General features: G+C 36.1%; 1 protein-coding gene across 1 annotated transcript; it reads right to left on the reverse strand.

Moving 5' to 3' along the window:
- Positions 1–3746: 3746 nt before the first annotated feature.
- Positions 3747–11807, reverse strand: LOC107808380 (uncharacterized). Its single transcript, XM_016632893.2, has 18 exons — positions 11390–11807; positions 9769–9888; positions 9474–9602; positions 9317–9379; positions 8332–8439; positions 7669–7746; positions 6885–6977; positions 6687–6773; positions 6278–6379; positions 5999–6118; positions 5823–5885; positions 5468–5601; positions 5228–5309; positions 5074–5132; positions 4925–4970; positions 4431–4522; positions 4271–4340; positions 3747–4157 (listed from the first exon to the last, which is right to left on the reverse strand). Exons 1-18 carry the CDS (start codon positions 11633–11635, stop codon positions 4086–4088), a joined length of 1764 nt encoding a protein of 587 aa, XP_016488379.1. The 5' UTR covers positions 11636–11807; the 3' UTR covers positions 3747–4085.
- Positions 11808–13668: the final 1861 nt, after the last annotated feature.

Raw genomic sequence — 13668 nt, forward strand, 5'->3', positions numbered from 1 at the left:
AATTATTTTTTCTTTCATGAATATTGTGAATTATTTACCACCACAACATTAAGTACAAAACATCATTTAACGGAATGTAATTTTACTTTTAGGTAGAGGGTAATTTGGTCATTCAGTTTTCAAAGAAAATTTCAGTAAACTAACTGTCACGCCCCGAACCTGGGCCTGGACGTAACACGGCACCCGGTGCCTGACTACATGCGACCGAGCGAACCAACTGGCTAGCTGAATTAACATGTGATATTATAACATACTGAATGCGGAAGATAAACTAACACATGTTGATATACTGAAAGTCTGGATGATATATATCAAAGTGTAAAAATACTAATACAATTCTGAAATATATTTGTAGCCAACATAGCTTAACATGAAAAGCCTGCGACTCTGTCTAATTGTTACTCTAGTCTATGAAGCCTCTAATAAAGTACTGAAAACACTGACTGTCTGAAAATACTGAAGACTGTAAGGTAATGATAATGCTTCGAAAGAACTGGGATCACCAAATAGTTGGTACGAGAATCCTAGCACTCTGAATCATCAACCTGTAAATCATTACCTGCATCGAGAGATACAGGGCCCGGGCAAAAAGGGACGTTAGTACATTTGAATTGCACTGGTATGTAAAGCAACTGAAAGAAAGAATTGTAAATGTTGAAACTGAAACTGAGCTGATAATAGAGAACAGATAACTAACTGAAATGATAACTCCTGAAACTGAAACTGCATTGATAACTGATAACTGGTAACTGAAATGATAATTGATAACTCATAACTGAACAAAGGAAGTAAGGATATGAATATTCCCTCTTCTGAATGATGAATAACCTGTTTATCAGAATAAATAAACTGCGGCCTCAGACCCAATATATGTGTGCACAAACTACGGTCTCCGGCCCAAGTATACATATACATATATGCGGCCTCAGGGCCAAATATGCATAAAGCATTAACTGCGGCCTCAGGCCCAAACATGCATAAAACATAAATTGTGACCTCATGCCCAAACATGCATAAAGCATAAACTGCGGCTTCGGGCCCAGATACAGGTGTTCAACATCCAGGGATTTAAAAACAGGAACTGAGAATCGTATTGTAATATATGATACTGAAATATTGAATCATATTGAGTTACATGATACTTGAATGCTGAATATAAATGAACTGATTATGAGAACTTATGCTTCAACTATTTATAACATGCTGGTAATCTAGACTGAGACTCATGGGAATTAAACACAAGTCTATATTGATTACGCACTGAGCTCACAACGTTCAGAATGAAAGTCATGAACGAATTATGAAGCTAGAGAATAGAAGTTCTACAACTATTCAGGGAACTAGGCTTAACGATATTTCTGAGGCAATTAGTAACGTCGTAAAAGAAACGTAGTGTAGGGAGAATCATTAACATTCCCAAACATAGAGTGTTAGCCTCACATACCTTGGCTTTACCCCTTTTGAGTGTATCACAATGTTCATCGCCTCTTTCAATAGTAATTTATGGCAACATATATCAAGAGGAACCAATATTAGCACTAATGCTCATGTTTTAGGTACTTAGATATTTTATCAAACACTTGGTGGGCATAAAGCATCATAGTCCTTATTAATGGTATTTCTACGCCCAACAACCTATTCTCTTGCTCATAGCTAATTTTATAATCTCAAATTGTTATAACTAATATCATTCTTCATCACCTATAAGATAAACAACACCTTTAATCAATAATCAACAATCAACAACCCAAACTTATAACCGTTCATGTTTTTCTGTCAAACCCATCAACTCGTATCTCATGAACTAGAGTATATAATCATTAATCCAATGATATAATCAATTAGAGGGTGAAGACATTGCCCTTTTGAAGTTCAATCCTCTTGAATTCGAGTTCTAGGGTTTCTTTTCTCAACCATGATGTCCCAATCGAATATATAATGATTTGAAGGGTTTACTCATGTTAATAAGGTGTTGGAAAATTGAAATTAACTTAAAATCACCATTAGAACTTACCTTGGATGGTGGAGGGACCTTTGAGGAGTTAGGTTCTTGAGAGCTTCCCTTTCTAGAGCAAGTTTTTGTGTTTTGGGGTGTGGTGGACGAAGTAGGGATTTAAAAATGACCCCCCGACCCCCTCCCCCGGGTGTGCCCCTGTGCACATGATGGCCTGACCACACACATGAATGTACAGAATGGCAGTAGCACCGCCACAAGTGTGCGGCCGCACACGGGACCATCCGGGCGCGCATATTGCGCATTGCTCTGTAAAACATACATAACCTTTTGCACATACATCCGTTCGGGCTCCACAATATACCTTTGGAAAGCTATTTCAAAGGGCTACAACTTTCATGTTTTGAGGTTTCTCCAATTCCTAATACATTTTTATGAAATCAGGATGAAAGACATATCTTCCATAACTTAGTCGATTTTATCGAATCTTATGCACCTCACTCTCCGTCTTAATTCCAAACGACTATTTCCACCCATACTCATCCCGATAGGACTTCATATGTCTAAAATATCAAATTAATATCCATTTAATATATCCACACCTAGTCCGAATGTACGGGGTGTTACACTAACTTCACCTAAAAGTGTTCATGCTTATAATATAGTATGATTTTTTTTGTTATTAATTCAAGTTCATTAAATGAAAGAAGCACTATCCATAGCCGACACTAGTTTTATTGTTTCCAAAATACAATGCTGGAATAACTCAATTCCTTAATTTCTAAAATAAAAGATTGCAAAAAAGGGTATTGTAACTTGCTATTTATTTATAAATATCTGAAATGCTTGAAAAAACTGTAATCTAAGAAATATTTTTTTGACTGTCCAAAATTTTGGCGATGTTCACACTCAGAGTATTTATTGAATTTTAGAGAACTGTTATTGCACAATTTGCCACGCATATGTTTCATGAACATTTCATATTAGTCATCAATAGGTTATCATTTCCTTGGTGAATTGGTAATCTTCACTTGAATAACTTTTAGGACAATAACTAATTGTATCACCAAGCCAAACCTTGAAGTAGTTAACATGCAGTAATATTGACAAATCGAATAAACTTCTTTCTGTTCCTCAGAAGGCTAAGGGTTCTCTTTGGCTCCCCACCACCCATTTTGCAGCCACAGAGCTCCAGTGCCAAACCATATGTTTCCGGCCACGCGCAAGTATAGCTATCCCTTTGTCTCGTCTAAAAATCACCACTACAAGAACAAAGTGACTTTCTCAACAATTATTTCTCGTACTCTAGTGGCGAGCAACCTCCACTTCCTCTTACTCTAGTGACGAGCAACCTCCACTTCCAACTAAGAGGTTGTGAGTTCGAGTCACCCCAAGAGCAAGGTGGGGAGTTCTTGAAGGAAGGAAGCCGAAGCTCTATCGGAAACAGCCTCTCTACCCCAAGGTAGGGGTAAGGTCTGCGTACACACTACCCTCCCCAGACCCCACTAGTGAAATTATAATGGGTTGTTGTTGTTGACTCTTGTATTATACGTGAAGAATTAAAATGACCTAAAACCGAAAATATTGTGTAAGAAGCGAAAAGGCTAGTAAATGTAATATTGTAATGGTGCAGCCCGATAGCAAGATGGGCACAACTGTAAGATAGGGAGACTTGAGAATTAATGCCTGCGCCAGATGAAAGGACAGACGCGGCAAACCTCAAAAAGCTTAATGACTTCTTAAGTAATAGTCGTACATTTACGTAACATCTATATTGAAACTGCGACTAAAATTACAATCAAGTTGCACATATTTGAACAAGGGCAAGAGAGTTTTTCAATGTTCAAGTACAGTTGAACAACCTTACAGTTGCGTATAAACCCTCAACCACAGCATGCAGAAGTGAAATGAGAGCGCCATAAACTAAGAATCACATTGATAGGATCAAGTTATCATACAGCATTTCCTATGCTTAAATGCATGGAAAAATACTTCACTACAACATACAGATCTCTCGTAGTGCAAATTCACCAGCTAATGCTATTCCTTCAAGGCGGGATGCCTCTTAGCTGGAAATACTGCAGCAGCCCTAAAGTAACTAGATGGCACACTATATAAACCCAAAACCACCTCAAAACTTGAAATCCTTCTTTTTGGACTTGCCTTCCTTTTCCTGCATTTTACGTTTCCTCTTCTTCTCATTCTGCAATAATTTCATCTCATTAGTACGGATACTCATCATAAACCAACAATTCCAAGAAACATAAGGTGGGTGGGGAAAGATAGAATGAAGAGGAAGAGACGAAATAACCACACCTCTGCTACCATGTCACTGAAATCCTCACGCTGGCTACGAAGCTTCTCTTCCTCTCTAGCTTCCTCATATCTATAAAAAGCACAAGAATGGTTTAGAAAAACTTGAATTTAATATGTAGAAGCCTCTAATTAGAAAATATTAAAAAGAACCACTACTTACTTGGCGGGTAAGACATTGTCCATGAGTTCCAACTCTTCAGGTGCCAATGTGACATCAACTCTATCTGACTTCTGACCTTTGAGCAGATCAACCTGCAGTGGACATTTCAAACAAATTAGCCTCAAATTCTAATCTAGTGCCTCGCCCAAAATGTGTACATCTGTATACATAGTATCAGACAATGACACAAATGAAATTGACGTATTGAATAAGATTAATCAAAAAGTAACAAGACATTTTGTGGTGGTACTCCGCCCTTGTCTTTAATTACGTGATTTTCCATTAGGGCCCAATTACTAACAAGACAAAGTTGAAAGTTTTTCCCTATTATGATTTATCCACAATAGTTATAGCCCCATCAATAGGGCTTTGAGACAACTGAGATCATGTATTCTCTGAAGATTTCAGCATTAATTGTTCATAAATAAAGCCCAACAAGAAGGTAAACTTGCATTTGAACACAGGACACACACAGCACAGAAAGATTCCCTTACCCTTTTGGCACCAGTCTTGTCTTGAGTACCAGTGTTGATCACATACCTGTAGGATGAGAGCACAAATCAATTGCACAGTGGTAGAAAGGGGTAAACGTTAATGCCCAACACCATTTGTGTGAGTATAGATAGGCAGGTAGATTACTTACGTATGGGTTGTTCCAAGAAGCGTTCCAGGAGCTATCTTTTCTTCTTTTTCTTCAAGCACCTTAATAGAAGAAGAGATGTAATGAGTTTCCTTACAAGGAGAAAAAAGTAATCAGGCGGAACGCGAGAACTGGAAGTCAAAGTTGGTCCAATTACCTGGTAGAGGGGCTTCTCGGGCTCCTTCCTCTGCTGCTTGCGAAGATCAATAACATCAGGAGTCTCAACTCCAGTAGGAGTACTATACCAAAAACAAAAATACATTGAGAAAAAAGCCTCAAATGGATCCTAGCAAGAATGAATAAACTAGTGAATGGAATTGAAAGAGAGGACGATGTCAAGCTACTTCAAGATTTCTGATAGATAATGGGTATTAAAGGTATGGATCAAGTGCAGTACCTTGAAAGGCTGTCCACTGACTGAATACCATCCTCCAGCTCCTCTTCCTCCATCTCTTCTTCCTCTTCTTCTTCCTCCTCTTCTTCCTCTTCCTCCAAGTCACCCCAATGCTTAGTCTTGTCAACAGGTTCATCCTACACATGAAGATCGGCACGATTTACTTAGACACCACACAGGAAAAGTGACACACAAGCTTCTGTGGCACCAACTACAAGACCACATACATGAATTTAATAACAGCATTAAAACATCACAAGTGGGACACCTTTGCAAGGTGTACCATTAGTTTAAGAATTCTTTATTTTACCATTCTGAAATATGGCAGCATACCAAGCAAAAAAAAAACACAGCATACCTCATAATTAGGCTGGTCTTGTTGCAACACACCAAATACATCTCCGTATAAAGGGCGTCCGTACTATGTCAAAGAGAAGGGGGGATAGGTTAAAACTCAAAATAAGAAGAAATTTTAACACAGTAAAATCTGAAAGAGAGCATAAGAAACTCCAATGTACAGGTTGGAAAACCTACTTCATCAACAGGTGGTTTACCCCAACCTCCCGGCTGATAGCCAAACTTGGCTCCTGGTGGAATAGGAGCATTGAGTCCAGGGATTTTCAGCTGAGGATAAGAGGGTGGAGGACCGTATCTCTGCACAGAAAATTGGAGGTTTAAAATCACATCAGCAATGGAACTCATTCTAGTAATAAAACAAAACACGGGGAACAAAATGATCTCTTCCACTAAAAACAAGTAGTTTTAAGGGTTTATCTTTTGTTGAAAGTAGCAAATAGTTTTAAGTTAGCTAACCTGCATATTGATGAGCCAAGGAGGAGGAGAACCTTCAGGCATACCAAGGGCCTCTTTCAGTTCATGAGACAACATTCCAGGTTTCATTTCCCTCAACTTGACCTGCACATCAAAATCAAATGATGGTTAACAGACAAAAGAGCATAGGAATATGGAAAGAATTAGCCCTCATACAGCCCAACACAATCAAAGATCAAATCAACACATAAGGTGAAACACATCTCCAAGTTGGGTAATTCTTTCCAAATCACCCCAGTTTGGTCATATGAGATTACAACAAAAAGACTGCCATTGCTTTTCCCAGGATTGGTGAAATATATGAGCAATGCTGAGAATGGTAAAAATTAGCATGAAAAGCTAGACATGAAAGAGCATAAGTTTGATGAACAATGACAATGGCTATTTGTACCTCAAACTCCTTCCCTTCATAATACAGATCGCCATGATGTGTCAACTTCGGTTTAGTCTGATACTTAAAAAAGGCATCATGGAGAACCTGTGAAGAATAATCCAGAGCAGTAAGCCTCAGAAACATAAACATTTAACTAGTAGTTCATAAGTATTTAAAAGGTCAATATTATTGAGGAAACAGAGGCTATGTAAAAACCTGATAATCGATATCCATCTTCCCCATTTTTGGCTGCATCCTTTCCCGCTGCTTTTGTTTAAGCTTCTTACTGTCCTCCTTTTCAATATAAGCCTGCAGAAAAAGAGCAAATAAGATATACTCAAACAACGCAAGGAAACCAGAGAAAACTACATACGCTCACAGAACGGTATCATATTTCAATAAGTTTTCACACAACTGATTCCTAAACTCAGCATCTTACTCCAGGTAAATAGTTTTACGAGAGTCTGCTTTGCAATTAGAACTGCTAAAGGGTTAACCGCTGGAAAGAACACATTTCCTATGTGAAGTCTAGGTGTTTTAAAAGTACTTGTTGGTGTAAGAAGAGTATTGTAATTGATATTGCCTCACTGATGGACCTTTTGTGTTCTTTCAAGATATAGGAGGCGTAAGACCTTCTGATCTCCCCCCACCCCACCCCCACCCCAAAAAAAGGCAAAGTGTTTGCGTCCATTAAAAGAACAAGGTCACTTAGGCTCATCTCAAGATAACTTAAAATGAGAAAGCATCAAGGAGTTTTACTCGAAACTTTTGCCTCATTTTGATTATAATCTTTACTTGAAACTACTATGATAAATAACCAGCCTGCTTCTCATTTTTCGGTCGTCAGAATGAGAAGCCTCCATTTCTTAATGCCCGTATTTTTGTAGTTGATCATATTTGAGAACGATCAAAGCATCTACTTGAGAATCATTTATTCAACACATTCCTATTTAACAAAGCCATCTGGAAGGAAGGCTAAAGTTGGACAGAGTAATCATACTTGTCTAATTTTCTCAATTCCTGTTGCAGCTATAAAGTCAGGAAGTTGAAATGGTTGTTTCTCAATTCCACGCTTCCCCTGAAAAAAATTCAATTCAGTGAGATAAAGGCTAATAAAAAAAGAGAGACTAAGATAACTGTATCAACATACTTTGAGCGGCTTATATGACTATACTACTGTACTGGCAGATCCCATCATAACAGAAAATTGAGCCGACAAATAATGCAAAGATAGCTGAAACTATAAGAATTTGGATAGAAAAATATTAGTCACTCAAACTTTAAGATGCATGCTTGAGAGAAGCCAGTCATTTTAACAGATAAGACAAAGTGAATCCACAGCACCATAGACACCAACAAACAGACAAATGCATTTATCCCAACCCACTAAAATATATATAGAAACAGATATCATGCAAGGATTCTCCTTGCCAAACACCTACATGTTTGAGGCTCCACCAGTGTCACAGCCGCTCTCCTGCAAGAACCACATGTATATACATATAAGACAAACCTCATTTATCTTCTATGAACCCCTTCGTAAACTAAACCTTGTTTCCTATCAAGCAATTCTATTTTAACTAGATGCATGCAGAGCAAGGGGTACAAATTATTCCTCACTTTTATTAACCTTGCAATATATGTACCATTCGTGGTGACTAACCTGCAAAAATTTCCGTTTCTGACACCAGTGCCTTGGAACAGGAACAGTATTTCGGTAAGATTTCAGAAACACCAAAAGCTTAGGATCTGCTGCAGTAGCATCCCACACCTAAACAAATATATATAATCAGTACCAAGGGAAAGGACGCTACACTTAGAAACAAAATCCAGAGTCTAGACATCAATATAACTAGCAGTTATCTCGTATAAATAACTAAAAATAAGATAAATTATATTATATACAAGTTATATATAAACAAGATAAATTTTCGTACAAATAAGAAACCAGACATTTTATCACACCATGTCATACTATCAAAAAAGTATAACCAAAACCTGCATGACCATCATGCAAAATTTACTTCCAGTAAAAGAAAAGATGATGATTTGCATGATGACAAAAAGAAACAAACAAAGGTTATTATGTAGTTTTATCTTAGGGTCACAATGACCCTCCAACTTGATCTGCAAAGATAACAGTCCAAAATATTCGCTAGATCTGGCAGTTTAATGGAGCGCTTTGCCTTTTGTGAACAAGTGAGCAGAAAAGAAGGCAGCACATAAGACAAAGAAACGGCAGAAAAATATTCTTCCACGCTAGCCCAAACTAGAGATGCAAATAAAAAGGACATTAATACCTTCTTTTGATATGTGATAATACCATATCCTTAAAAAAAATTTAATGTCTGAATCCTCATAAAGTCATACTTGATAAATGATTCAAACCATAAAAATTGACACAACCAGAAAGCAAATTTAAAAGGCAAGTAAAGAAAATTCAAAGAGTTTAGGAAGGGAAGGGCATAATCACAAAAGAATGAACACAACGACATATAAAAAATGACAATGTAGACATTTATTCAAGGAATAATAGTTAATAACTCATTTTTGGCTCATGACAAGACAAATACACAGGCTAAAAGTACGCGAAACTGCATGGAGAATATATGTCCAGTTAATAACAATGAAGCAAACGTCTTGCATACCTCAACAACATCAGGCTTCATAGAGATTTGCTTCAGTTCTGCAATCTTCATCCTACGCTGAAGCTGAAATGAACAAGCAATTCAGTGTGGGGCCTACTGAAGGTAAACAACTTAGAAGTAACAAGAAATATGAACAAAGAATGCTGAAAAATCTAACTTTTTTCTTTTTGTTAGAGATGCCCTTCTCCTTTAGCTGTGCGTCATCCTGTTCGTCGTCCTCAGAATCAGAATCAGCCTTTTTCTTGGAGGATCCATCCACAGCAGTTTCGTCCTTTTTTTCATTCTCCTGAGGAGTTTCAAATGAAAAGAAATTAGGCAAACTGGCTTCAGAGGAAAATGACAAACACCTAATACATTTCTATACTTTGAAGCGTGACAAGAGACCACCAACAGAAAATCCCTAATCTAAGTCCAGCTACACTCAAAACATCAGAACACAGTTCTATTTTTACCTCGGAACCAGCAGCATCCGTGAAAGTAAATCTCTCAAAGACCTTCCTGAATTCCTCATCGAACTCACCATCTAGTTCAGCCTTCTCTGGTACATACTCCACTTCAACTTGCTCCAAAGACTGTAGAAAATCAGGGAGTAAGGTCAACATTGAAAGTTTAGGTAAATACACTTTTTTTATAGTGGTAAGAATATTTTCAATAACACAATAAAACCAACAGTAAAAGGTGCTTTTTGAGACGATGGACCAAGTTTCTGCTGCTTCCAGAATATTCTTTTATATTCAGTGCTGCACATTTCAAAGGTGAAGCTTGAAAAGAACACGATTGAATAAAGAATAAAACACCCATTTCTGCAATTTAGCAGCAAATAATGCTAGAAGGTTCGATATTTCTACAGATATAATAATAATCTCTTTGGAAAAGATTGACGTCAAAAAGGAGGCAGTGAACCAAGCAATCCTGGTGGTCATCTAAATCAAATCAGTATCCTTTGCAGAGACAAATAGATGAGCAGAATTTTCTAATTACTCGCTGAAGCTCGGAAATCCACCAATTGCCAACTATTTTATACACATTAGACAATGGAAATATAATAGTCAAAATATCCTCATTACATTATAGTATATGAAAGCATACTACTAAAATCCAAAGGTTATAACAAGTACCACTTCACCTATGGCTTCTAAAAAACAAATGATTTCGCTCAAATCATTTGCAAAACGGTAATCAGAACTATCCTCTTTTTTTCTCAAAAAGGGAGCTGGGACAGACAGTCTAATGTCAAATTCTTATAAGGGCATAACATAATTTCTTCCACGTCAATATTTATTTATTATTTAATAATGGTGGTGTCGGGGCCATCTTTCGTGCACCTCGACCATTCCACTGGATACCTACTACCTCCACCACACCGGTATCGAGTAACTCTGCCTCCAAAGCAGCTGGGAATAAATTTCTTCCACAATAAATATTTCACACTCCCAAATATTTTAACTAAGAAAAGGTTCTCCAATTTCTGTATTGAAGCAACAACTCTATCAAACTAATTGATCTAAAATCTTCAATATGTATCTATAATACAGTAGAAGGTAGCCCACGAATATTACTTACAAGGGAAAAAAAAAAGGTTAAGGTGCCAACTATTATCATTATGCACTAAAAAGTGGAGTTGAATGCTTGATTGAGGTGCATTTAAACCCTAAAAATAGGTGCAAACTTGGTCTTGCTTAGCCGACTCTTCCATGTGCAGGCACTAAGGCATATACCTTACCACCCATAGAGGCTCTATCTAGAAAGCGAAGGTACTTAACAGTAAATATAGGAATACTATAAGGAGCTTGTTATTGATTAAAATAGAAAATTAGAAATTTAGCTTCAGAAACTAGTACTAAGTCTGAATTAGAAACTCATATTTGGATCTCCCCACACATAGTCAAACGTCTAAAATCAGTTTTTCAAATTGATTTACATGTTTTAGCTTCATACCTTTCATTTAATCTCGGTTTTTTCAAATTTCTTTGTTCCTATAATTACCATATGTACTTGTATTTTTTCTTAGATTATGTTCACCAAAAAAAACAGAACATCGTAAACGTTACATTAAGGATAACCATAAAGTACCTTCTGAGGATCGGAATTTTCCTTAGCACTATTCTCAGCGCCGCCATTTGCGTCTCCGGCAGCGTTATCACTGTCTTCTCCATTGGCGACCTGAGAAGCCACCTTGTTCTTCTTCTGCTTCCGCCGCCTACGGCGCCGCTCGCTTTCCTTCGATTTCTTAGAGGCGGCGTTAGGGTTTTGAGGTCTCAAATCGCCGTTTGGATAGCCAAGAGTTTCAGCTACTCTATTTGATACTTCCACCGGCATAGTTTCCCGGCTGTTTTGGGTTAAAGTAGATTAAGTTGTGAAATTATTCCGGTGCCGTTGTACGAGAAGGGGAAGAGGGAGAAATATGGACGTAGTCGGAGGAGGAGAAAATATCAGAATCGTTGCCAGTGATAGTTGGGCTGAACCTTTGAGAGAGATATATAGTTGGGCTGACCGCTTTGTCTAGGCTTGGGCTTACATTTAAGAGTAAATTTTACTTCCTATAGGGATTTTCCTTACTATATACTATTTGAAACCTATTTACCAAAATTGTCCTAGTTTTGTATATGGAATTTTGGCATGGTATAATAACATACCCATATAATTAGCACAAAATAGCTCTAGTTATAAATATTGAAATTATATACCAATAAATGTATATCACAATAATAATAATAATATGCATATCACAACTTTTTTTTTCTTCTTTGTCTATATCAACATGTATATTAAAATTTTATTTTCATTCTTTGTATATAAATAATATTATTCTTTGTATATCGATAATATAAAATTATATATATAGTTATTGCTGCCTTTATATCAATGTATATCACAATAAAAATATTGTATTATTTGTATATCACAGTGTATAGCACATCAGACATGTGTATACCAAAATAGATATCATAAGTTTATTTTTCTTCTTTGTGTATATCAAAAATTAATTTTCTTTGTATACCAAAATATTATTTATTCCCAAAATTATATTTATTATTGTTATATTTTAGAACTTTCTTAAACATGCTATATCAAAAAAAATCCTTTTTTGATCAATAATTAATAATTATATTATTTGTATATCACGATGTATAACATAATAATACTGTGTATATCAAAAAAATTTATTAAAGTTTTATTTTCCTTCTTTGTATAACACATTTCAGATTGAAAACTCAAGTTCAAAACGACCTCACATGTGTATCCCCTATTGTAACTCGTGTATATCTCTATGTACATCAGTGATATCTCATGTATATTATGTGTGTCTGTGTATATCCATAAAAATTTGTGTTATATATACGATATACAATATGATATACACGGATGTCCATAAAAAAAAATTGTGTTGTATACACGATATACAAGTGATATACACAGACATCCTCTAAAACTTGTGTGTGATATACACTGATGTATACGATATACAACGTGATATACACATGTCGCAGTTGGATTTTTAGGTTTAATTTTTTACTTGAAACCAGTCCAAATCACTTCTAATCTTGCTCAAATTTTGTATATAGCCTTGTTTAGGCATTTTCAACCAATTTCAATCACACCCACTCATTCAATCCAAACAAAAAAAGGAAGAGAGAAGAAAAACGAAGTTGAAATATATTTTTTCTCTCTTAGTTTTTGCTAATCTTGCTCAAATTTTGTATATAGCCTCGTTTAGGTATTTTCAACTAATTTCAACCATACCCACTCATTCAATCCAACCAAAAAAAGAAGAAAGAAGAAAAATAAAGTTGAAATATATTTTTTCTCTCTTAGTTTTTGCTTCTGATTTTCTCTGATGTGAGATCAACCTTACCTTTTCATCCCACTGATATTTTTCACATAATTTGTAATCATTTTTGCTAAACTATGAGAGAAAAGAGAAGAGATAGAATAAGAAATACAATGATAGAAAATGGGTGGGAAGCCAAAATAAGCGTGTAGTTTTTTTTAGAGAGAATATAAAAGAGAGTAGTTTTTTTAAGATTTGGCTATATATAATGCCAATTGTTTGGGGATATCTTTGCCAAACCTAATATAAGGCTAAAATATTGCCAATTTTTGTTATGTGTTGTTATAGGATGCCAATTATTCTTTGTATATTACCCACCCTAAACAAAGATTACTTACAAATTATATACAATCTATTATTAGTGCCTTGAATTAGGGGATTTAGTTACATCCTTTTCCTTTTTTCTCTCCTCTCCTCTTTCCAAACTGCCGCATCTCTCATCAATTTTTCTTTCTTTCTTCATCTTTATCTCTCACCGTTTTTTTCTCTTAATAAGATAAGCCTAAAATTTGTATTCTGC

This window comes from Nicotiana tabacum, chromosome 17, assembly GCF_000715075.1.
Source record: "Nicotiana tabacum cultivar K326 chromosome 17, ASM71507v2, whole genome shotgun sequence".
Taxonomy (NCBI): domain Eukaryota; kingdom Viridiplantae; phylum Streptophyta; class Magnoliopsida; order Solanales; family Solanaceae; genus Nicotiana; species Nicotiana tabacum.

Excerpts from the sequence above, each read along its gene's own strand:
- LOC107808380 (XM_016632893.2), bottom strand. The coding sequence starts at position 11,635 with ATGCCGGTGGAAGTATCAAATAGAGTAGCTGAAACTCTTGGCTATCCA. Across the intron at positions 9,380-9,473 it reads TCTCTAACAAAAAGAAAAAA|CTTCAGCGTAGGATGAAGAT; the intron begins GTTAGATTTTTC and ends TGTTCATTTCAG. Across the intron at positions 7,747-8,331 it reads AGAAACGGAAATTTTTGCAG|GGGAAGCGTGGAATTGAGAA; the intron begins GTTAGTCACCAC and ends AATTTTTTTCAG.